General features: G+C 40.3%; 1 protein-coding gene across 1 annotated transcript in view; it reads left to right on the forward strand.

Annotated features, from left to right (window-relative positions):
- The window catches only part of LOC124770302 (tectonin beta-propeller repeat-containing protein), a 209901-nt gene that overhangs the window by 134324 nt on the left and 49175 nt on the right, over window positions 1-26402 (forward strand). Inside the window, exons 13-16 of the mRNA XM_047249192.1 lie at window positions 8443-8546; window positions 12877-13019; window positions 20356-20581; window positions 20792-20911. Of these exons, the coding sequence (XP_047105148.1) occupies window positions 8443-8546; window positions 12877-13019; window positions 20356-20581; window positions 20792-20911 (593 nt within the window). The remainder of the gene's footprint in view (window positions 1-8442; window positions 8547-12876; window positions 13020-20355; window positions 20582-20791; window positions 20912-26402) is intronic.

The following is a 26402-nucleotide window of genomic DNA, read 5'->3' on the forward strand; positions in this document are numbered from 1 at the left end:
ACACAGATGTTCCTTGTGTGAATGTGCTTATGTTTAACCAACAATATAAGAAAAGACAGATAGCTACTTACCATAAAGAAGACACGTCAAGTTGCCGACAGGCACAATTAAAAGACACTTATATAAATCTTTTGGCCACGGCCTTCATCAGTAAGAGAGACACATACCATTCACACACACAAGTAAACACACCTCACGCACACAGACGCGCACGTGACTGCCAACTCTAGCATTTCAGACTGGAATGCAACTAACATGGGATGCAGACAGCAGTCTGTAGGGGGCAGGGAAGGGTAAGGGATAGTAATGTACGGGTGGGCAGAGAGAGACACAGTCTGGTAGAGTGTGCAGGGACTAGATTGCCAACAAGCACAGCATTAGGAGGTTGTGGGGTGTGGAGGTGGTGAAAAAAGTAGCAAAAATGGAGATTGTGGGGAAAGACAGGTAGATGCATTGTGGCAGAGGACTGCAAATAAACGAGGTAGGAGATGAGGATGGGGAGGAGATGATAGGACAGAGGGAGGCAGTATGTTACATAATTTGAGTCTGGGATAATTATGGCAGTGGCGAATGTGTTGTAAGAATAACTCCCACCTGTGCAGTTCAGAAAAGTTGGTGGTGGAGGGAAGGATCCAGATAGCTTGGGTAGTGAAGCACCATTGAAATCAGGCGTGTGTAATGTTCAGTTGCAATTTGTGCCAAAGGGTGGTCTTAGCCACAGTTTGGCGATGTCCGTTCATCCTGGTGGACCGCTGGTTGGTAGCCATACCAATATAAAAACCTGTGCAATGATTGCAACAGAGCTGGTGAATGGCAAGACTGCTTTCACAGGTGGTCCGGCCCCTGAGGGGTAGGATAAACCTATGACAGGAGTAGGAAGTGCTAAGTGGATGAATTGGGCAGGTTTTGCACTTGGGCATCCCACAGGGAGTTGCTTATGGATGTACTAGGGTGTTGTGTAGGTTGAGTGGGTGATGGAACAGCACTTTGAGGGGTGGGAAGTATCTTGGGTAGGATGTCACTCATTTCAAGGCTTGATGAGAGGTAATCAAAGCCCTGGTGAAGAATGTGATTTAGTTGTTCCAGTTCGGGTTGGTACTGGGTGATGAAGGAGACACTCCTTTGTGACTGGTTCTTGGGCGTGGTGGGAGGATTGGGAGTATGAGGGGAAATGGCATGGGAGATCTGTTTGTAGACTGGGTGTGGGGGATAGTGCCTGTTTGTGAAGGCCTTGTTGAGACCTTCAGCTTACTGAGCAAGGGAGGTTTTATCACTGCAGATGCAACATCCGTAAGTAGCCAGGCTGTATGGGATGGATTTTTTGGTGTGAAATGGATGAAAGCTATCAAAATGTAGGCACTGCTAGTGGTTGGTGCATTTAATGTGGACAGAGATGTGGATGAAGCCATCAGAGAGTAGGAGATCAGCATCTAAAAGGTGGCACACTGGGTTGAGAGGACCACATGAAGCAGAAAACGATGGGCATGAGGGATGTTGGTGTATAGGGGGTGGCGTCAGCAGTGATGAGCAGGGGTCCAGGGGGTAAAGGTATAGGGATGGTGGAGAGCCGGTGAAGGAAGTGGTTGATGTCTTTGATGTGGGAGGCAATATTATGGGCAGTTGATTAGTGGTGTTGGTTAATGAGGGCCAAAATTCTTTTAGTGGGTGCACAATAACCAGCCACAATTGGGTGTCCAGGATTGTTGGGTTTGTGGATTTTGGGGAGCATGTAGAAGGTGGGTGTGTGGGGTGTCATAGGGGTGAGGAGTGAAATGGATTTGGTGGAGATGTTCTGGGAAAGATCTAAGGCTTTAAGCAGGGATTGGAGTTTGTTTTGGAATTGTGGGGTGGGATCACTCTGGCAGAGTTTGTAGGTGGAGCAGTCAGATAACTGGCAGATGCCTTCTGCCAGGTAATCACTGTGATTCATAACAACAATGGTGGAACCTTTGTCTGCAGGTAGGATGATTAGGTCAGGATTTGTTTAGAGGTTGTGTATGGCTGTTATTTCTTCTACTGAAAGGTTGGTGTTCTGAGGGAGGAAACTGGGGAAGGATGGTGAAGCTAAGTTGGAGGTAAGGAATTCCTAGAAGGTAACTAGCAGATAGTTAGGTCAGAGGGGGGATTGTAGTTGGATGGTGGTTTGAACTGTGAGGGGCTATTCAATATTGGAATTAGGGTGGATTTGGTTGGAGGGATTGGTGGCAAAAAAGTGCTTCCATTGACCAGTACACACAAAACAGATCTATACACCAACACTGGACTAGATCCTGCCACCATTTGCATCTCATACGAAAAAACAAAACAAAAACACAAAATAGTTTATTATTTAATGGATTAAAAATGTATAATAGACTTCCAGAGAGGATCAAAGCTGAAACTGGAATACATGCCTTTAGGAAAGCTGCAAAAAATTATTTAGCAGATAAATGTTACTATACTGTCTAAGAATACTGTAAATGACATGTGTTCGCCTCAATTCATGCAAGAGTACCTTTGTAAATTTATATTTATCTTTAATTAAGATTGGTATGTATTTGTTTTGTGTAATCCATGCAAGAATACATTTGTAAATTGATATTTATTTGTAACTAAGATTGTTCTGTATTTGTTTTGTGTACAAACGATTAAGTTGCACCATAGAAATATGTACTACCAGAAGTACTATTATGTATATACTCATTCCATGTATACAGTTGACGACATCCATACAACACAAGTTGTCTACGGATGAATAAATAAATAAATAAATAAACATGGTTAAATCTGGGTGTAGGGCTAAAGGTGATGCCTTTGGATAGGACTGAAGGTTTTGGTGGAAAGATTAACAACAGTGTTACAGGAATGTTTTGTCTCTGGATTTAGTGGAGAGTTTTGGGGGATGTAGCAAGTTGAAAAGGTCAGCTAGGCAAGGTTTAGTTGTTGTGAGCGGTAAATGAGGAGGAACACTTTGAATACAGTTGGTATGGTGGGGGTTGGATAATGGTGCTCTGAGGTGACGGTAGGATGTCAGCACATTGGATAACTTGTGTAGGTGGTGTCTGGGATGCTCCTCTAGGTTCTGAAGGGTAAGTGATTCAATTTCAGGTATGTGATATATGGAGTATGGATTGCAGAGCAGGAGTAGTATCTTGTGGAGGGAGCAGAGGTGGTTCTACCATGCTGTGTCATGGAGATGTGTTTTTTCAATAGCAGGTTTGTGAGGGCCAGGGATTTGGGAAATCTGAAAAGGTGTAAATCATTGTGAAAGGAGGGCTGGGATCCAGAGAAAGAAATCCTTAGTTGGGCCGTTTGGGGGGAAGCCATGGTTTAGGCAGCCAGGGAAGGGATACTTTTTGGAACTGTGCAGAAAGATGGACCTAGGGTCAACTGTGGCAGGAATGGTGTAAATGAAACATTAATGATGCAGAAATGCACAAAATAGGTGTTAGTTGTGAGGGGAGTTGGATAAGGAAATACCTCTGTCCACGTTAAATGCACCAACCACCAACAGTACCTACATTTTGACAGCTTTCATCCCTTTCACACCAAAAAGTCCCTCGCATACAGCCTGGCACCCCGGGGAAGCATATCTGCACTGACAAAGACTCCCTTGCTGAGTATGCTGAGAGTCTCACCAAGACCCTCATAGACAGGAACTATCCCCCAGACTTAGTCCGCAGACAGATCCCCCATGCCATTTCTCTACAAATCTCCAATTCTCTCACCACCCCCAACAACCAGCCACAAATGAGTGTCTCCTCCATCACCCAGGACCAGCCCAGACTGGAACAATTGGACCACATATTTCACCATTGCTTTGATTACCTGTCATCATGCCCTGAAATGAGTGAGATCCTACCTGCGATACTTCCCACCCCTCCTGAAGTGCTGATCTGTCGCCTGTTCAACCTCCACAACATCCCAGTCCATACCTATTCCACTCCCCATCCCAGCCCCTTGTCACAAGGAGCATATCCCTGTGGAAGACCCAGGAGCAAAACCTGCCCAATCCACCCACGCAGCCCTTCCTACTCCAGTCCGTCACAAGTTTATCCTATCCCATCAGGGACATGTCACCTGTGAAAGCAGCCATGTCATCTAAACTGTGGACTGGAGCAAACTAGACCACCCTGTGGCACAACATGCAGCTGAACACAACATACTTGATTTCAATGGCTCACTCACTACCAGAGCCATCTGGATACTTGGATCCTTCTCTCCACCACTAGCTTTTCTGAATTGCAGAGGTGGGAGTTATTCTCACAACACATTCTCCTCTCCTGTAATTATCCTGGCCTCAACCTATGGTAACATACTGTCCCCACAACCTCCACCCAACAGTTTTCACCCTCTCTGTCCTGTCATCTCCTCCCAATTCTCATCTCTCACCCTGTTTATTTGCAGCCCTCTGGGAATACGGCCACCCATCTTTCCATGCTGTTCTCCTTTTTCTCCCCAACTCCCTGCTCCACAACCTCCTGATGCTGCGACTGTTGGCAGTCTAGCCCCTGCACAATCTGCAAGACAGTGTTCGTTCTTCTGCCCACCCATATACTATTATCCCTTCGCCTTCCCCACCCGCTCCAGATTGCTGTTTTCATCCCACTTATGGTTGCAGTCCAGCTCGAGATGCTGAGTTGGCAGCCGTGTATGCATGAGGTGTGCTTGCTTGTGTGTGTGACTGCTGTGTGTGTCTCTCTTTTACTGACGAAGGCTGTGGCCAAAAGCTTTATGTCAGTGTCTTTTAATTGTGCCTGTCTACAATGTAAGTAGAAATTGTCTTTTCCTACATTGTTGATATTCCCACCTGCAGTTGCCATTGTTTTATTTGTATTCATGTTTTATACTTCACAAGAAGGACTTTGTCCGAAAACTTAAATGTTTTAGCAGTCTTTTTCATTGTGGCTATCTGTAACTCAACATATCCTTTACATGGTGTGTAGCAATCTATCATTTCCATATCGTTGTTACTTCATCCTGGACTTTCCACTGTTTGTATTGCATTTTTCCTGCTTTATTTATTGCATTTTTTATTTTCTCCTTTTGACAGTTAAATTCAATATCTCATATATTATCCCAGTATTTGTACTGGTTCTGTTCTTTCAAGCATTTGATCCTCTGCTGCCTTCATATTCCATCTCTCAAAGCTACCCAATCAGTTTGTATTGTATTTCTTTCACCTGTTTCAGTCAGTCATTGCTTAATGCTGCTCCTCTCAACAACTATTGATTCTTTCAATTTATATATACATCTCATCACTTTAATTTCCTCCCTTTCTACATTCTTTTTGGTTTTAAACTCCAAGTCTTAACCAATAAATTATGGTCAGAGTTGACGTCAACCTCTGGGCATGTCTTGTAGCATAAACTGTGGTTTCAAACAAAATCTTTGTCTTACCATTATCTCTCTGAAAGCTTTCAGCATCTCCAGATCTCTTTAGGTATACAAAATTCTTTCAGTGTTCCTAAACCAAATGTTAGCAATGATTAGACAGTGCTCTATGCAGAATTCTGCCAGTGGCTTTCCCCTTTTTTGTGTCCCCACCCCCTCCTCTCCCCCACCCATGTTCTCATACTATATTATCTTCTCTTCCTTTTCCTACTATTAAATTCCAGTACTACATAAAAAATAAATTTTTACCTCCCTTAATGATCTGAACCATTTCTTTTATCCCATCATACATTCTTTCAATCTTTTTGTAATCTACATAGCCGGTAGGCATAAAAACTTGTACTTTATGGTGGATATTGGCACTGTGTAACACCAGTTTCATCAGGTTTATTCAGGTAAATGGTTTTCTGCTAGTCAAGATGTTGTGCCCTTGTTTCTCTGCAGTCTTCTGTGGATCCTGCTAATACTTACAGCAGCATTTTCAGCTCATTCTTGGTGCTGCAGGTAAAAACTACACTGCTTTAGCTGCCTTTATTTCATTGCTCTTTGTCCACTGTTTTTACAGCATGCAGATTGCATCCCAGAAGTACACTAATAGAGGGTCTGCAAAATACCTGTCTGTGATTGCCATATGCTTTTGTGTGAACTCTAATCAATTTTCCAGATACAATTTAATTTTATTCCTTTTGCAAAACTTGGATATTACATCTACTTGGTGGATCATACTTCTATTGTGTCTCACTCTATAGAACTTGCCCTATTCTCCCCCCTCACCCACTCTCGTCACCCCACACACTTCCATCCAGTACTAAATTGGTGATCCCTTGGCATCGTGGAATGTGTCCTGTCAACCTATCCCTTCTTTTCGTCAAGTTGTGCCACAAATTTCTTGTCTCACCAATTATATTCAGTACCTCCTCATTAGTTATGCAATCTGCCCATCTAATCTTCAGTGTTCTTCAGTAGTACTACTTTTCAAAAGACTCTATTCTATCCTTGTCTAAACTGTTTACCATTTATATTTTACTTCCATACATGGTTACACTATGGACAAATACCTACAGAAATTTATATTTGATGTTAACAAAGTTCTCTTCTTCAGAAATACTTTTCTTGTGATTACCAATCAGTATTTCATATCCTCTCTACTTTGCCCCCATTGTCAGTTATTTTGCTGGACAAATAGCAAAACTCATTTACTACTTTAAGTGTTTCATTCCCTAATCTAATTCCCTCAGCACCACCTGCTTTACTTTGACTACATTCCATTATCCTCCCTACAACTAAAGTTCAGGGATAGGAAATAAAAACTTGGTAGCTGACATCTGTCACTTGTCACTATGGTGTTGCCACATTAGCCACTGGCCACCTCTTGGTTACAGGTAACACACAAACACAAGAAGTGATGATCACCTTATATCCTCCTTTTAAGATACTGTTAACTCTATTCAACTGCTCTTTCAAGTCCTTTGCTGTCTCTGACAGAATTACAATGTCATCAGCAAACCTCAACGTTATTTCCTATCCCTGAACTTTAGTTCCTACTCCAAATTTTTCTTTAGTTTTGCTGTACAGATTAAATGATATCAGGGATCTGCTACAATCCTGTCTTATTGCCACCTTAACCACTGCTTCCCTTTCATACCCATCAAATTTTATAACTACCGTCTGGATTATGTGCAAAGTTGTAAATAGCCTTTCACTCCCTTTATTTTACCCCTGTTACCTCCAGAACTTCAAAAATTGTATTCCAGTCAACATTATCAAAAACTTCTCTAAGTCTAAAGATGCTGTACATGTAGGTTTGCTCTTCAGTAACCTATCTTCTAAGATATGTTGTAGGGTTAGTGCTGCCTCATGTGTTTCAGAATTCGGAAACATTCACACCTGTCAGCATCTGCTTTCTTTGGAATTGGAATTATTACATTATTCTCCAGGCCTGAGAGTATATCGCCTGTCTCATATATCTTGCACACCAAATGGAGTATTTTTGTCATGGCTGGCTCTCTCAAGGCCATCAGTAGATCTGACAGAGTGTAGTCTACTCCAGCAGCCTTGTTTCAACATCAGTGCTCTGTCAGATTCTTCTTGCATTATGTCCCACCTCATCTTCATCTCTGTCCTCTTTCCTTTCTCTAATACTGCCATCATCTCCCTTGTGTAGAACATGTACATACTCTTTCTACCTCTCAGCTTTCCTTTCTTTGCTTGGTACTGATTTTCCATCTGAGCTCTTGATATTAATTTAGCTGCTTCTTTTTTCTTGAAAGGCCTCTTTAATTTTCCTGTAGGTGGTATCTATCTTTCCTGTAGTGACATATGCTTCTAAATCCTTGTATTTGTCCTCTAGCCATTCCTGCTTGGTCATTTTGCAGTCCCTGTCAGTCTCATTTTTCAGATGTTTGTATTCCCATCTGCCTGCTTCATTTGTTGCATTTTTACATGTTTTTCCATTCATTAATTAAATTCAGTATGCCCTGTGATATCTAAGGATTTCTACGAGGCCTTTTCACTTATTTGATACTCCACTGCCTTCACTATCTTGTCTCTCAAAGCTAACCATTTGTCTTCTACTGTATTTCTTTCCCCTGTTCCAGTCAATCTTAGCCTAGTGCTCTCTCTGAAACTCTCAACACCTTTCGCTCTTTCAACTTATCTAGGTTCCATATCCTTAATTTCCTTCCTTTTTGCAACTTCTTTAGTTTAAATTGTCAGTTCATTACCAATAAATTGTGGTCAGAGACCACATTTGCTCCTGGAAATGTCTTATAATCTAAAATCTGTTTCCAGAATCTCTGTCAGATTTTAAATTTTAAGTTACACCATGGGAAGGTGTGGACTAAGATGTGTACTCAGACCACAATTTATTGGTTGTGAACTGTAGACTAAAACTGGGAAACTGTAAAAATTTATTTAACTATCTAAAAGAAAGTAGTTTGAGTAAGGCATCATGGCAGAGATTTTATATTTGGAGTTCTTACCTCTTTTGCCTCTTATAGTATTCATTCTGAATGCATTTTGAAGGAAAAAAATGCAAAATTTTTGTATGTTTTGTTGTGTCTGTTTCAGTGTGCTGTCAAGCAAATGGAGTCCATGGTGCACCAAGTCCAGGGTCAATATGGGCAATAACAGGGCTTGGTGACATATTTGTTTTTGATCCAATTAATTTAGAGGTTTGTAATATACTATTAAGTGTAAGTCATTTCATTATATTCTTTATTATCATTTTCATCATTACATAATTTTCCTTGCAGTTACTAATAAATTTCTCCTTGTCTGTAATGAGAGAATTTAATTTTTAGAAATGGCATAGTCCATTTAAAATTATTTGGTAGCTGACATCTGTCACTTGCCACTGTGGTGTTGCCACATTAGCCACTGGCCACCTCTTGGTTACAGGTAACACACAAACACAAGAAGTCACTTTACAAATGCTGCTAATGTGTAACACTTAGCAATGTTGGAGGTCGTTGCTGCAAGGTTTGTTGAAAATGTGAGGTGTTCTGTCAGCAGCTGATTTTAAATGACCAAGCCCTGAATTTAAACTCATATCCAATACCAACCCCAACCCTGTGATGTGAAATGTATTCAAGAAAGTGGTGGTTAACAAACTGAGGCACAACTAAACTCATGATCGCTTAGTTCACAGCTATTACAGTTAGTCTCTACGAGCAAACTCAAGACAAAAAAAAGTTCAGTTTCAGTGCTAAAAGCAGACTGTAATTTCTTGGTATCACTGATTACCTGAAACTGTCCTCTCACTGGCTACATGAGCTGCCATGTTACCAACTGATGAGCAGTCCTTGTTGACACTCGGTTGCAGGTATAGATGACACAGGAAGATTCCAGATGGTAGAAAAATAAAAGCAAATAAAAGTCAGTGTGAGGAAAAAAATGATGTGGCAAAGAATTAGAAATTAAAAAAAAATACGTTTAGACCAGTTAACTGAATAAAAATGCTAATCAGACTCTTTTGATTAGATTTAGAAATAAAATAATTCCACAACATCTGATGAGATTTGAACCTGTGACCTTCAGCATGGCAAGTTAACATGCTAACCATTGCACTGACATATAACACTTAGTCATGTTGTTCTATTATTGACTGTGATTGCCCAGTCGCAGTGATGAATTGCAGTCTTCAAAGACTTGGTTTCACGCACTGTTGTGCAAAGCTTATCTAATGTAAGCTGATCTCTCTGATTACAACAGCCACATATGTGATGCTGAATCGCGTCTTGTGCAGGAGTCTCCAATAGTGTTTAATTAGTGCTGTGTATAAGTAAAAAAAGTTAATGTTTAGGAAATTAAAAAAAAATGGAAGTTGCATAAACAGAAGCTATAAAGCAGGGTATGGGTAGGCGGAGAGAAGACCCCCCCCCCCCCCCCCCCTCTGACTCCCTGTCCCACAACCTCCCGCAGCTGTACCTGGCAGGGCAATTTGTCATGCCTCCCTCTAGTCACTGATCCTTAGCTAGTGCACAAATACAAGGGAAAAAGGCAAAAATAAACACATTTGATATGAAAGAATATTAGGAAAAGTATAGATTGCCACTCACTCTAAGGATGACCATTTATTCCCAACACTTGCAAGCTGACTGCCACCTCCAGCAGCTTGGACCACCAGAATAAAACTGTCTTGTGAAAAAGCAGCAATCTGGAGGAGGGCAGGGAAGGGGAAGGGATAGCAGGGTATGGGTGGGTGGAGAGAAACCCCCCCCCCTCCCCCCTTCCTTACTCCCTGTCCCACAACCTCCCGCAGCTGTACCTGGCGGGGCAATTTGTCATGCCTCCCTCTAGTCACTGCAGACTCCAATCAGACAGTACTCTTCTCTCCCTCTATCCATACCCTGCTATCTCATCCCCTGCCCCACTCCCTCCAGATTGCTGCTTTCGTTCCATGTGACAGTTGGATTCCAGTTTGAGCTGGAAAAGATGGCAGTCGTGTGCATGAGGTGTGCTTGCTTGTGTAGATGAATATATGTGTGGTGTTTTTTTTTTTTTTTTTTTTTTTTTTTTTTTTTTTTTTTTTTTTTTTTTAAGCTAAGTGTTTAATGGTCTTTTTGTTGTGACTGTCTGCCACTTAGTGTGTCATCTTTGTGGTGAGTAGCAACCTATCCATTTCCTTATATTGTTGATACTCAAACATGGATTTTACATTGTTTGATTTTGTCACATGTTGTTGTAGTTTCTTCCTCCTAGATCCCTTATAACCAAATACACATTCCTTGACTAGTGCCATATATCTGAGTATAAAATACATTTACGTTCTTATAGCATACCACTTGAATGTAGCCTTGCCTAAAACCAGAAGCAATAAATAAAAAATAAGTATCAAAACAGCTCTGGTGGACTACCATTACAATGTGTTTCATACACTTTGTAGCTGCAGAAGACCATATATTTATACAAATGAAATATTCACTTCTCTAAGCATTTGTCTTTTTTTCAGTCCATTTTTCCCTTACTCTTGTCTGGGAAGTGGAGATTTCACTGAAGTTTATTTTTAACATCAATATACAGGGTGATTATAATTGAAGTTAAACTTTCAAACTGCTGTAGAAATAACACCACTGGTCAGAATGATGTCAAATTGCAACGGAATATTATCAGAGAAGGGAGAAAACGTATGGCAGAAGAAAAATAAATAGTTACAAAATGTAGCAATAGATGACACTGTACGCATCATATTTTAATAGTGGTCAACTACAAATGACAAATGAATTGTACAACAATGCCTAAGGTGTATGTTTGACACTAAACAAACTGTACTACTCAGTGTGTGAATGGGTCTACAGGTGTGATACTGTTAGTCACATAAGCCCATCCACCACTGCAAGGTAGTATCGCATCGGATGGGAAAAATCGGTTTTTAATTGTCCTGAGGCCACAAACTGCATAAAAAGTATCAATCAAATTCAAATCGGATTATTAATTTCCGTGTGACTGGTGCAAAACAGGTTCAATACGCTGTCCACTATTTTCTGCAACAAGTTGAAATTGAGAAACACCATGTTCCACAACGGGTTGAAGTGTTTCCAGATTCATGTTCAGAATGTGATGCTCAATGCGTGCCTTCAATGCAGCTAAGTTTGCAATGGGGACACTGAACACAATATCTTTCATATAGCCCTACAGCCAGAAGTCACATGGACTAAGATCAGGTGATCGGAACGGCCGGGCTGTAGGGAAATGGCAGCTGATAATTCTAGCATTTCCAAAATGGTGCTTCAGCAGCAGCTTAACTGGATTTGCAATGTGCAGAGGTGCGTCATCTTGCATAAAAATGATCCTATCCATACATCCACACTGTTGAAGAACTGGAATGATGTGATTGCGCAAAAGACACTGATAGCACTTACCAGTGATGGTACAGGTAACAGGACTGGAAGCCCCTGTCTCTTCAAAAAAATATGGCCATATGATAAATGATACCATAAACCTCCACCACACAGTGACCTTTTCAGGATGAAGTGTTACTGCTTGATTTTAGTGTGGATTTTCTGTTGCCGATATTCGGCAATTCTGTGTATTGACATATCCTGTCGGATGGTAGTGGGCTTTGTCTGTCCACAAAATCTTCCACGACCAATCATTGTCCACATCAATGTGAGCAAGAAGTTCTAAAGCAAAGGTCTGTCTTGCTGGCATGTCAACAGGAAGCAACTCGTGCATATGTGTAATTTTGAATAGATAGCAAAGAAGGATGTTTTGTAGCATTGTATGCATTGTGCTCACGGGTATGTCCAATACGTGGGCAATTCTCCATGCACTACACGTTTGCACACCACCACTTGTCTCCTCCTGCATTGCTGTGGTCACTGCTTCCACTGACATTGAATCAATTAGTTTCCACCTTCTACCAGGTTGCACACCAAAAGAACCCGTCTTTTTGAATTTCCGGATCATTTTCTACATACCCAAGGCAGTCATCGGACCAAAGCCTTTTTTCAAACCCTTCAGTGTCTGGAACTTCTGCAGAGTGATGTGTGCACAGTCATCATTCTTGTAACACAGCTTTACAAGCAGAGCGCGACCCTGTTTTGAGACAGTCGTGCTGACGTCGCAGACGCGAAAGGAGGAGAAGCCGCCGTGTACCCGGCGTGTTTATATCAACTTCAGTTGGTTGTGTGCATGACAGGTGTTTTCATTTATGTATTCTGACACAATACAACACCATCTATTGATCAATTTTCACACTATTTTTTTTCTTCTGCCATATGTTTTCCCCATTCTCCGATAATAATCTGTTGCAATTTGACGTCATTCTGACCAGTGGCATTATTTCTAAACTTCAATTATAATCATCCTGTATTTATTTATTTTTTATTGTGATACACATTCCATGGATCTATTATTGCTTGATAGCACGATACTAATTAACAGTCACATACAGAGGTTAGAAATATAAATTTCACCTATTACCTAAACACAGAATTTGATTTATAAAGTAAAAATACCATGCTTATATTTGGAAAGTGATTTTATATTGTATAATTTTAGGCAGCCCAGCAAAAGGATGATTTCTATGTGCAAGAAATCGATATTACTGGACGAGGTTTGCCATATGAAGCGCAGCTACACAATGGTTTTTGCCCAGGTTCAGAACTCATTGTGACAGGATGTGTGCATGACAAAGCAGACAGGTTAGTGCATTTGAACGATTGTGTACTATGTTCACAGAAATAATATTGGAATTCACTGTGAGTAGTTATCTCCTTCATTATTCACACGTATAAGATGTCAAATGTGTAAGACATTCAGCATTCACATTGCAGATCAACACTTCCATTCCTCTGTCCTTGTAAACTCTAGTGAAGTTTCAGTGACTACTGCTGGTTATGATTGTGGAATATTGTGTATTTTAGAGAACAAGGAATTGGTTCAGTTGCATGAATCATGAGAATGGTAGAAACCTCTGTTTAAGAAAATATCAGCCTCATTGTGAGACACGTGTTGACATAAAACAGTTGTTAATGAATAGCCCAGATACTTGGATTTTCCTAGGTGTGTGGATCTCCAGCTATGTGGCCTGCATAGTGCCCTAGTGTCTCATCAGATGACAGTGAAATTCAGACTTTCAAATTTGGAAACTTCCAGTTATTTCAGCTTGAGTGACCAATCAGACATTACAATATGCCTTCAGCTGAAAGAGGCATAGTTTTTATGCATCTTGAGCAGTACTATCAATTGAGAGTGAAGAATGGTTCTGTAAAATAGAATATGTTTCTGCACGAAAAAATGGAAGAAGTTATGCCTTCAAGGATTGAACAGCACTTAAAAATCATTTTAGGAGTTGTGGAATGGTACTTTCCTGACTTAGACAAATTCATTGTATCAAGTATAGTCTGATGAAGTCAAAAGAACTAAGCATGTATTTTATTTAAAGTTGAAGTACACAAAACGCTAAAGTTGAGTAAGTATGTTGTGATTTTCAAAGAGTTAACTGAGTAAAATGTTAAGAATTGTTAGCAGAATTGAGAAACAGAGGAATGACAGGTTGAGGGAGGTAAAAATTTGTAAGTGTTGAGCAAGAAAAAGCTTAGGTTTAATATCAAGTTAGAAAGTTATAAAAGCGCAATTCATTTCCTGCGGGTTTGAACGAATTTGTCATACACCATTTCATTTTCAGTGCTGTCTGTACTGCCATACAACTGTAGTATACATAGCTAAACTTACCTGTTGTAATGTGGAGGAGGAGTTCATGTAAAGAGCTTCAGTCTTCTCACAGAGAATTTTGTATAAATTACTTTGGTAACCTTGCATCATGGATCAGGAATTGTCATGTATCACCAGAGAACAAAAAGTTTAATAAATAAATGGCCAAAAAGATCTGTGTGCTGAGACCAAGAAAGATTCCAATTCTCATCTTCTGCCAGCTCAAGCACTTCACTTAATAAAAAACAAGGGAATGTAGCAGAGCCGTTTGTAATAAAATTTGCCAATACTTCAGAGAGAATGTCTTGTACATGTAGTGCTCTGCAACTTGCAGATATTGAAAATAAGGGTATCTGGTAAGGATCCCACACGGTGTAGCAGTATTCTAAAAGAGGATGGACAATTGTAGTGTAGGCAGTCTCCTTAGTTGATCTGTTACATTTTTTAAGTGTCCTACCAATAAAATGCTGTTTTTGGTTGGCCTTCCCCACAACATTTTCTGTATGTTCCTTCCAATTTAAGTTGTTCATAATTGTAATTCCTAGGTATTTAGTTGAATTTACAGCCTTTAGATATGACTGATTTATCATGTAACCAAAGTTTAATGGATTCCTTTTGGAACTCATGTGGATGACCTCATGTGGATGACCTCACACTCTTCGTTATTTTGGGTCAATTGAAAATTTTTGTACCATACAGATATCTTTCTAAGTCATTTTGCAGTTTGTCTTGATCTACTGATGACTTTATTAGTCGACAAATGACAGCGTCATCTGCAAACAACCTAAGACGGCTTCTCAGATTGTCTCCCAAATCATTTATGGAGATAAAAAACAGCAAAGGGCCTGTAACACTACCTTGGAGAACGCCAGAAATCACTTCTGTGTTATTCGATGTCTTTCCTGCAAGTAATATGAACTGTGACCTCTCTGACAGGAAATCACTCATCCAGTCACGTAACTGAGATGTCATTCCTCAAGCACACAATTTCACTACAAGCCACTTGTCTGTTACAGTGTCAAAAGCCTTCCGGAAATCCAGAAGTTCGGAATCAATTTGAAATCCCTTGTCAATAGTACTCAACACTTCATGTGAATAAAGAGCGAGATGTGTTTCACAGGAACGATGTTTTCTAAACCCATGTTGACTGTGTGTCAATAGACTGTGTTCTTCGAGGTAATTCATAATGTTTGAACACAATATATGTTCCAAAATCCTGCTGCATATCGACATTAATGATATGGGCCTGTAGTTTAGTGAATTACTCCTACTACCTTTCTTGAATATTGGTGTGACCTGTGCAACTTTCCAGTCTTTGGGTACAGATCTTTCGTTGAGTAAACACTTGCATATGATTTTTAAGTATGGAGCTATTGCATCAGTATACTCTGAAAGAAACCTAATTGGTATACAGTCTGGACCAGAAGACTTGCTTTTATTAAGTGATTTACATTGCTTCACTACTCCGAGGATATTTAGTTCTACGTTGCTCATGTTGGCAGCTGTTCTCGATTGGAATTCTGGAATATTTACTTCGTCTTCTTCTGTGGAGGCATTTCGGAAGGCTGTGTTTAGTAACTCTGCTTTGGCATCACAGTCTTCAATAGTATCTCCATTGCTATCCCACAGAGAAGGCATAGATTGCTTCTTGCTGCTTGCGTACTTCACATGTGACCAGAATCTCTTTGGGTTTTTTGCCATGTTTGGAGACAGTTTCATTGTGGAAACTATTATAAGCATTTCGCATTGAAGTCCATGCTAAATTTCGAGCTTCTGTAAAAGATCACCAATCTTGGGGGTTTTACACCTGTTTAAATTTGGCATCTCTGACCCATTTTGTGTACCAAGGTAGTGCCTTCTCACATTTTGCAGCACCTAAGAAATACTTTCTTCTGGCTGTAATTTTAGTTTGGAAAGGTGGTAATTATCCTCATGCTGGAGATTGGGGTCAAGCCATGTTCTTATTACAGTGTAGCCCTCATGATGTACAGGGTGTTTCAAAAATGACCGGTATATTTGAAACGGCAATAAAAACTAAACGAGCAGCGATAGAAATACACCGTTTGTTGCAATATGCTTGGGACAACAGTACATTTTCAGGCAGACAAACTTTCGAAATTACAGTAGTTACAATTTTCAACAACAGATGGCGCTGCGGTCTGGGAAACTCTATAGTACGATATTTTCCACATATCCACCGTGCGTAGCAATAATATGGCGTAGTCTCTGAATGAAATTACCTGAAACCTTTGACAACGTGTCTGGCGGAATGGCTTCACGTGCAGATGAGATGTACTGCTTCAGCTGTTCAATTGTTTCTGGATTCTGGCGGTACACCTGGTCTTTCAAGTGTCCCCACAGAAAGAAGTCACAGGGGTTCATGTCTGGCGAATAGGGAGGCCAATCCACGCCGCCTCCTGTATGTTTTGGATAGCCCAAAGCAATCACACGATCATCGAAATATTCATTCAGGAAATTAAAGACGTCGGCCGTGCGATGTGGCCGGGCACCATCTTGCATAAACCACGAGGTGTTCGCAGTGTCGTCTAAGGCAGTTTGTACCGCCACAAATTCACGAAGAATGTCCAGATAGCGTGATGCAGTAATCGTTTCGGATCTGAAAAATGGGCCAATGATTCCTTTGGAAGAAATGGCGGCCCAGACCAGTACTTTTTGAGGATGCAGTGACGGATGGGACTGCAACATGGGGCTTTTCGGTTCCCCATATGCGCCAGTTCTGTTTATTGACGAAGCCATCCAGGTAAAAATAAGCTTCGTCAGTAAACGAAATGCTGCCCACATGCATATCGCCGTCATCAATCCTGTGCACTATATCGTTAGCGAATGTCTCTCGTGCAGCAATGGTAGCGGCGCTGAGGGGTTGCCGCGTTTGAATTTTGTATGGGTAGAGGTGTAAACTCTGGCGCATGAGACGATACGTGGACGTTGGCGTCATTTAGACCGCAGCTGCAACATGGCGAACGGAAACCTGAGGCCGCTGTTGGATCACCTGCTGCACTAGCTGCGCGTTGCCCTCTGTGGTTGCCGTACGCGGTCGCCCTACCATTCCAGCACGTTCATCCGTCACGTTCCCAGTCCGTTGAAATTTTTCAAACAGATCCTTTATTGTATCGCTTTTCGGTCCTTTGGTTACATTAAACCTCCGTTGAAAACTTCGTCTTGTTGCAACAACACTGTGTTCTAGGCGGTGGAATTCCAACACCAGAAAAATCCTCTGTTCTAAGGAATAAACCATGTTGTCTACAGCACACTTGCACGTTGTGAACAGCACATGCTTACAGCAGAAATACGACATACAGAATGGCGCACCCACAGACTGCGTTGTCTTCTATATCTTTCACATCACTTGCAGCGCCATCTGTTGTTGAAAATTGTAACTACTGTAATTTCGAAAGTTCGTCTGCCTGAAAATGTACTGTTGTCCCAAGTATATTGCAACAAACGGTGTATTTCTATCGCTGCTCGTTTAGTTTTTATTGCCGTTTCAAATATACCGGTCATTTTTGAAACACCCTGTATATGGGCAAGGAGTTCATTCTTAAACTTTTTACTTAAATTATATGTGGATTATCTAGTAATAAATCATCATCAGGCAGCTATATTGATGGCACTTCCTTGGCTATTCCCTTCTTATCTGCATGATTTTCATATTTTGTATTTCTGGCATTTTCTGAGACTGATGTTTTCAGGAGAGTTTTGCCCCTCAAGCAAATGTTTCAGGTTTTACTGTTTTTACCACAGTATTCAACAAGAACGTCATTGACAGAAAAGATCCCCATGAACAGTTTTTGGATTTTGTTCTCATTTTGTGGCCTCCCAGTAACTGCATTTCAGTTACAGCTGATGCTGAGGAGATAGGTAGTAGGAAATAGTGAGCATGCATTTCCATTTTTAAATACTTCCGTCATCATCATCATCTCCACTATCATCCATTTATTTCCACTGCTCAGTAAAGACCTCCTACAGATTTGTACTTGAATTATCATCTTCAGCTAAATACATCCACATTTCTCATGTGTGTATCAGATATTCATCTCAGTCTTATTTCTATATCTTGAATCTAGTGGAAAACTTTTTTTGGACCCTCTACCATTGACTTGCTAGGCTATACATTTTGTCCACCTCCTTTTCATTTTCATTACAGTCGTAATTGTGCCAGCCATCCTGATTTAGGTTTTCCGTGATTTCCCTAAATCGCTTTGGGCAGATGCCGGAATGGTTCCTTTGAAAGGGCATGGCCAACTTCCTTCCATTTCCTTCCATAATCCTATGGGACCAATGACCTTACTGTTTGGTTCCCTTGCCCCAATCAACCAACAACTAAACCAAACCATAATTATGTCTTCCACTTCAGTCTGTTCCACCCATCCACTTGTTTGTTTCTGTCTTTCCTCATAATTCTTGACTTATATCTCTCCATTTTGTAATGAGCAACCACAGTTTTTAAGTGGTTTTCACGTTAAAAGTCCATGTCTCACTGCCATAAGTCAAAACTGTTAATATATTAACTGCAAACTTTCATTTTAGGTTCTTGACCCAGATACATAAGTTTGTTAACTGGTTTTATGATTTACTTGTTAATTTGTATTATTTCTTTTTCATTATGTTCATTTACATTGTTTTAATCTTATTACAGTTGAGTTTTAGGGCTGCCTTCAAACTTAACTGTATTAAATTCATCCATTTATTGTGGCTCTAGAGGCAAACAGTACATAGTCAGGAAAGCAAAAGGTGGTTCAGAATGTTCCATGAACACATGTTCCTATTTTGCTTCCTGGTTTGTAGGTCTGAAAGCTTTCTATAGGGCTGCTGTGGATAGTTGAGGTAAGATGTTGGGAGCTGTAGCATTGATGTGTACATTTTTCATTTCATTAAGATAGAATGAACCAGTGCCTTGTTTCTTGCAGTCCATTAGTACTGGTTTTGTTGAAATAGGAGTAAAGTCTCAAAATCTTTGTTTAATTGAGCAAATATTGCTACGTTCCAGTTGGCATTCATCTGTCTACCAGAGCAATCAGTCATAAATAATTTTAGTGTCAGGAAAATATAAGTGTGTAAGTCTGTGTAGGGTATAGTGAACTTATACTAGAAAAAGGGTCAAAGTTGGATGCACTTTCACAATCTGTTAAGCTCCTTTTAAATGATTTTCGTAATTTGTTTCAACTGACCATTTGTGGCAAGTATGCCCTACAGCAGCATCCAAGGCATATTATTCCTGTTCTGTGACTCACTGTCACGAGTGGTGGCTTATGTTTACATGTTGGCATCAAGATTATGTGTTTTATGACTGTATAGTATGGTGAAAGTGTACTTATGGAGGACAGTCCTTTTTAACAAAAAGTCAGAGTAAGTTAACATCATCAGGAACTGGCAATTATAATAGAGTTCATTCATGACCAAGCAAAATTCATTGTGGGTGTTCTTGACAAAAATCTTACAGTAAATTCTCCACACAGGTGAGAACTAAAAAATAGGAAAAGTGTCATTTGAAACATCAACACTTACTCACTTGATGAAGTACAGACATACACACCAAACAATATTTAAAAGACAGCATATAGTGCCTATTTACTTTGTCTTTTGTGCTTTGTTTTTCTAAGTGCTAAATAAAACCCTAAACTATTTTTCTCCTTCAGTAAAGCTGAACTGTAGAAGCAGGATATACATGTATTCATCTCTTAATTTATTTGTTTACAATGTGGATTTTCTATTATTGTATTAATTTGGAGCTATTTTTAGCATCAGGGTGCTGAGCAGTCTTTAAAGGAGATCAGAGTTGGGAGGGGGAGGGGGAGGGGCTACTGCTACTTACTAAAATCTTGTGTCTTTATTATAGATGAGGATTTTTTCAAATATCAAGGTTAGATTTTATCATAAGATGCTTAATGAACTATTTGTTTTAATTTCATGTAATAACCAAAATATCAGTGCAAGGGGATTTCTTTTTAGCAGGTTGGGGGTATGTGCGTAAGACATAATATGCCAATCCTTTTGATGTAAATTAAATAACAAAGCCAGGATGAAGATAATTGGTGGTTGGACGTTTGATGATAGGATATTGACATAAGATAAGTTCTGGAAACCTGCTTGCCCCTCGGAGCTACTCCCAAAGGCCTAACACTGAAAGTCCCCATTTCTGGATGTAATCCTACTCTACCCCAGCCTCTTTTACAGTTTCAGATACATTCTTGAAATTTGCTTGTCCCTTGGAGTTACTCCCTGAGACCTAAAATTGAAAACCCCTGTTTTTGTTTCCAACTAATTCTTTTTTATAAAAACCTATGAACATATTTTATTCCACAGGTTTGCTGTTAATTTGCAGTATTTGTCATTAGCTGTGCGTCACAAAGCAGATCTAGAGGCCAAGGACATTGCATTCCATTTCAATCCTCGTTTCTCACCAGATGTAGTTGTGAGAAATTCATACTTGGCTGGTTCATGGGGAGAAGAGGAAAGAGAAGGAGCAAATCCCTTTAGACAAGGAGCAGAATTTACCATTACAATAATTTGTTGTGAAGATGAGTACAAGGTAGGAACAATTAACAAACTATTGTAAGAAATAACCAGCCTTGCTAAATAGTTTTTATTCGAATTTTGCAGTATATAAAACTATTAATTTCATTGACACATATTAGATGAATGAAATCTATAAACCTAGCATTGTTTAATAGACAACAAGATGTTTTTAATCATTGATGTGTGCAAGGGTTGACATTGATTTCCATCTAATTTTTTTTAGGTTCATGTAAATGGGCAACATTATGTCACATATACTCATCGGCAAAAACCACATTTCATCACCCACCTTTACATACATGGTGATGTCTCACTAACTAAATTTGTATACAAATCCAAAAAGGTATGTTTTTTGTGTCAAAGTAACAGCTGTAAGTATAAAAAATATATTGTAACAAGTTCTTTTTCATGATATTCACTGCCTTGAGTTGAGTGCGTTGCAGGGATGAAAAGCGAATTCTAGAGAGAAAAGGTACAAACACAATGAATTAATTTTTTTCTTTATGAATGACACTTCCTTCATAAAATATGCAAAGACATTTGCAGAGTGCAAGTAATGTTGCAAAGAAAGCTGGGAAACATACTAAAAATTTAGTTTAAAATGTTGACTAGAACTGTAATGTACTCTTTGTGAGGAAAATGGGGAAAACAGCCAAATTAATTGCAATAGTACAAGGTTTATTGAAAACCCATTGACCTAGGTTTCGACATATTTAAAACGGTAGTATTCAGAAGGTACAGTCATTAACACTGGTTACGTGATGTTGTGGAGGTACGTTAAATATGTAGCTGTAAGACAAAAATGAAGATCAAATTCACCTCCTAATAATAAAACCACAAGATGTCATGCTGATTGTCATTGGAAAGTGTTTCACAAATGCAACTAGCGAACTGACATTATGCTATTATGAGGAATGTGAACTGGCATGTCCCCAAAGGGCTTCTGCAAGATGTGAAAGAATAAAAACTTTTTATCCTTGTTCCATTATAGTAGAATATTATGACAGCATGGAATGAGGAGTCTTAGTAAGACTGGAGGTTAAAACTAATTGCTGTGAACCATATGTAAACCTGTTGCTGTGTTCCCTTGACTTACCATGATATGAAAGTGTTTGGCCCGTTACTAGTATACAAGTTCCATCACAGCTTTTGAAGAGTAGCCCATTGTCCTAGGTAAGTCATTTATGTGGGTCAAGAGCAGAAGCATAACAAGCACCAAATCTTGTGGGCCACCATATGTTTCTCCACTCTGAGTTTAGTATTATTCCTTTTGTATAAATTACTAATGTGACTCTGTTTTCCATTGTTAATTGTGATTCAATCTATGCTCAGGCAGTGCATTAAACACCATATGATTTTAGTTTCCTTAGTACAATTTTGTGACCTACACAATTAGAGGCCTTATCAAGATCACAGAAAAGGCCAACAGGGTGATTTTTCTTGTTAGTTCTACCAGAACTGAGTCTGCCTCCACATGCTTCACTTGGGGGGCATCTCTGTGGCATTCCTCTGGAACCCAGAGCATGTTGGTATCCGCGGAAACAAGGCAAACGATATAGCGGCAAAGGCTGCAGCCTCTCTTCCTCGGCCCGCTGTTCACATGGTTGCCTTTGCCGATCTACAGAACATTTTATGTCGTTGTGTTGCTCTTTTATGACATAAACATTGGTCTGCACTTAATGATGATAAATTGTGGGACATAAAACCTCTTTTAGCCATCGACATGTTTTAAGTGGCAATCTTCCCCTGCATTGTCCCCACTGCTCTCAGTCATGAATGGTGAGACACCTTTTACTTCAGTGCCCCTATTTTAATCCGCTGCACGCCCGTTTACAACTGTTGCCTGATATATCTTGCCTTATAGCAGATGACATGCGCTCAGCTGATCGCGTCCTTGTGTTTATCAGTATTAGTGAGATGACATTGGTAATTTGAAGCTCTTTTCAGGTAAAACAATCCCCCCTCAATAGCAACTTTCTAAGATTTCCTTCCGTTTTTAGTTTCCTCCTTCTTGAGTTTGGCTCCCATTGCTGCTGATTTAAATTCCAGTTTTTACCCTTCACTAAGCCACTGAATGGGCGCTTATGACCATAGTTGTTTTGTGCCCTAAAACCATAATCCAAAAAAAAAAGAAAAGAAAAAGTAAACAATTTACCGGTAGTTTAAAAGTCCATGCAAAGAAAAATGCTGGTTAGACCAAGCTGGCAGTTGACTGAAGTTATTGTGTAGTATCTACCAAAATTATAAAAGTAAAATTTCACTTGTATCTACACCAGTTCTGTGCAAGACCAGAAGCTTTTCTCCTTGCTCTCTTATACATCATGGCCATTATACCTTACACCCCACCCCAGTTTATATCATCTTCAGTTCTTGTTCTTTTAATACCTACGAAAAATAAAACACTATCCTTATTATAGATGTTACCAGTACTTGTGAACACTGTGTAATGCAGCGTCACTGCCTGTGTGCCTATGCCAAACACAATGCACCCTAAACGATATTACACTGTCTTATCAGACACCTCTGTGTAATGTATAATTGACCTCTCGATGTGACAAGAGGTGGACCTACCATTATAAAATGCTTTGGGGAGTATTGTTTTGTCAGTAGAGGGGGTATTATGTTGTCAGTAGGGAAGCAGAACTGCAGAGTGGGTCAGTCAGGACAGCTAAGTGACTTCCAACATGGACTAGGCATTGGATGTCACCCAAGTATAGTGGAGTGCACTGAAGAAGGTGGCTTTATATTGCATTCTGCACAGAAACAGATGGAGAATACTTTGCAGTGGTACGAGTGTGCCTTCTGTCTCTGTCGCACACACCATGCTCCAGCCATTGTGTACGCTAATAATGGGTATCACCTAGATAAGTGCTGCACTGACCCACTGAAGCTGCCAGTATAGTAGCTAAGTAATGTCACTATATGTAAACTGACATCAAAGTCAATGCTAAGTGTTCTACATGCATTCTGAAGCAGTCATGTGAAGTTGGTACCCAATTTTTTTTCAGAGTTCTTGGTAGACATGCTGTAGTTCTCTGTACTAAATCTGAATAATTCTGCAGAATTTCATAAAGAAAATACTAGTAATTGGAAAATTTTAATGTTGTAAAAAAATTATTTGCCAATTTGCGAAAATAAAATTGTGATCACAATTCTCGATAGGTCCCCGAGAGTTCCACAGAAAACCTTAATGATTTTTTTTGTGTAGGTAATAGTTTATGAGATAGTTGCAATAACGAGGGTCCTATTTTCACTACAGAAAAATACAAAATCACACTAGAATTTTGATGACAGTTCTGATCATAGTTCTGGATAACTCTCCAATAGTTTTATCAAAAAAACCTGCTGTAATTTCTTGTCCAGGTAATCGTTAAAAACTGCAATAATATGGGACTCACTTCCCTGACGTATAGCTTTTCGCTCGGAGGCTGAGCTTCACTGCCCTAGTTGTGACTGGTGCATGTAGGTGCAGATCGACACACGTCATGTCGACTGTCGTTATGTGTCCAACTGCTCATAACCCTAGCAATCTAATGGTAGTTATATTACAACTACTTTAATTTAATTTTATATTATTTACTACGCTTAAGGACTGGATTTGAAGGCAACTGTCTCTATAATGTGCCATGAACTCTTGTTATTTCAGTGATGATTCTTACTGGAATTTTCCACTATTTAGTAAGACATATGCTGTTTTTTTCACTGTGACGTTCAGATGTGTTGTACAGTCAAGCACCTTGTGTAACTTAATACTTCCCTAAATCGCTCCAGGCAAATGCCGGGATGGTTCCTTTCAAAGGGCATGGCCGACTTCCTTCCCCGTCCTTCCCTAACCCAATGAGACCGATGACCTTGCTGTCTGGTCTCCTTCCCCAAACAAACCAACCAACCAAACCTTAATACTTTCATTTCAGGGTTGGAAAATAGCAATAGGGATAGGGGTAGGGTTGTGTTCACTTAGAGGAGGTAAAAGAACAACTGACTTATGCAATTAAGTCAATTAATTTGTGTCAGCTCAAAAAACACACACTTATTGGAGTGCCAATCATCAGTGTTTGAAAATCTCTTCAGTGAGAAAGTGAGCACTGTCATGGACCCACTTATGGTACTACAGCTACCATAGAGTATCATTTACTGAAGATAATTGTGGACCAGATTACTGGATCGAAGTGTGTTTTTGTGTGTGTTTTTGTGAGGTGGGAGGGGGGGGGAGGAGGGGGGGGAGAGAGAGAGAGAGAGAGAGAGAGAGAGAGAGAGAGAGAGAGAGAGAGAGAGAGAGAGAGAGAGAGCGCGGGGGAGGGGGAGATAGCTTGGTGTTGTCTGTTGTCTCTGCTCACTAGGAGGAGTCCCAATCAATGCTTAGCAGCCTAAAATAAAAGTTGTTTGTAGACTAAATTAACATTTTAAATTATTTAACTAATATATTTAAACAACATCTGTTATAGCCCAGGAACCTTAAGTACCATTAATTTGATTCTTTTATCTGTGACGTGGTTTTGCCATCAATAAAGGTCGTGGATGAAAAGACTCATACTCATCCATATGTCATCTCAGACAGACATAAGCCTATGCTTGTGTGCTTGAGGCTGCTGCCAAGGGACGTCACTGTGAGGGATTGAACGCAGGGACGCAAGGGACGTCGAGCATGTCTCATGTGTCCTCCGATGGTTCCACTGCTGTGACTGTCCCGGGTACTGCCTGCACTGAGGTTGACCCCTTACCCGTGGTCGAGTGGGAGATCATTCCAAAGTCTGGCAGGCAGCAAAAAACTTTCTGAGGTGCCGATCGAAGGGCCTCCCTGGTTTGTTTGACGAACAGGCTTCAGGCGTTATCTGTGGCTGACGATATCTCTGAGCCGGATGCAGTCATCCACCCTGTTCCAGAGGCAGCGTCTCGGCCCGCAAGGTCTGGGCATTCACAGAGGCTGGGTTTGCTGGTTGTTGGGAGCTCCAATGTTAGGCACGGATCCTTAGGAAGATGGCTGCCAAGGAGGGGAAGGAAGCCAGTGTGCACTCCTTGTGCATTGTGGGGGGGAGTCATTCTGGATGTGGAAAGGGTTTCGGGCGGCTAGTGGAAATGGTAAAGACTGCCAGTCTTGCTTCCGAGATTAAGGTGAGGCTCACCATCTGCAGCATCGTCGATAGAACGACTGTGCTCCTTTGGTGCAGAGCTGAGTGGAGGGACTGAATCAGAGGCTCAGGTGGTTCTGTGACCATGTAGGCTGCAGATACTTTGACTTGCCCCATTGGTTGGTGGGTTTCCGGGTTCCGCTTAATACGTCAGGAGTCCACTACACACAGGAGGTGGCTGTACGAGTAGCGGGGACTGTGTGGAAGGGACTGGGCGTTTTTTTTAGGTTAGAGGGTCTCAGGGAACCACAGAAGGGATGTCCGTCTAAAAGTGGGCAGGTAAAACACAGTAAGGTAGTTGTAGAAATGATTGGTATTGTAGTTGTAAATTGTCATAGTTATGTTTGGGGAAAAAACCAGAGCTCCAAGCCCTAATAGAAAGCACTGAAGCTCAAATAGTTGTAGGTACAGAGAGCTGGCTAAAGCCGGAAATAAGTTCAGCCGAAATTTTTTCAAACAGTCTAACAGTGTTCAGAAAGGATAGATTAAATACAGTTGGTGGTGGAGTATTTATTGCTGTCAGAAGTAGTTTGCCTTGTAGCGAAATTGAAGTAGATAGTTCGTGTGAAATAGTATGGATAGAGGTTATACCAGACAATTGGATTAGACTATTAATTGGATCATTTTACTGATCCCCCGACTCAGAAGATATAGTTGCTGAACAATTCAAAGAAAACTTGAGTCTCATTTCAAAGAAGTTTATAC

The sequence above is a fragment of the Schistocerca piceifrons genome, chromosome 1 (assembly GCF_021461385.2).
Source record: "Schistocerca piceifrons isolate TAMUIC-IGC-003096 chromosome 1, iqSchPice1.1, whole genome shotgun sequence".
NCBI lineage: Eukaryota > Metazoa > Arthropoda > Insecta > Orthoptera > Acrididae > Schistocerca > Schistocerca piceifrons.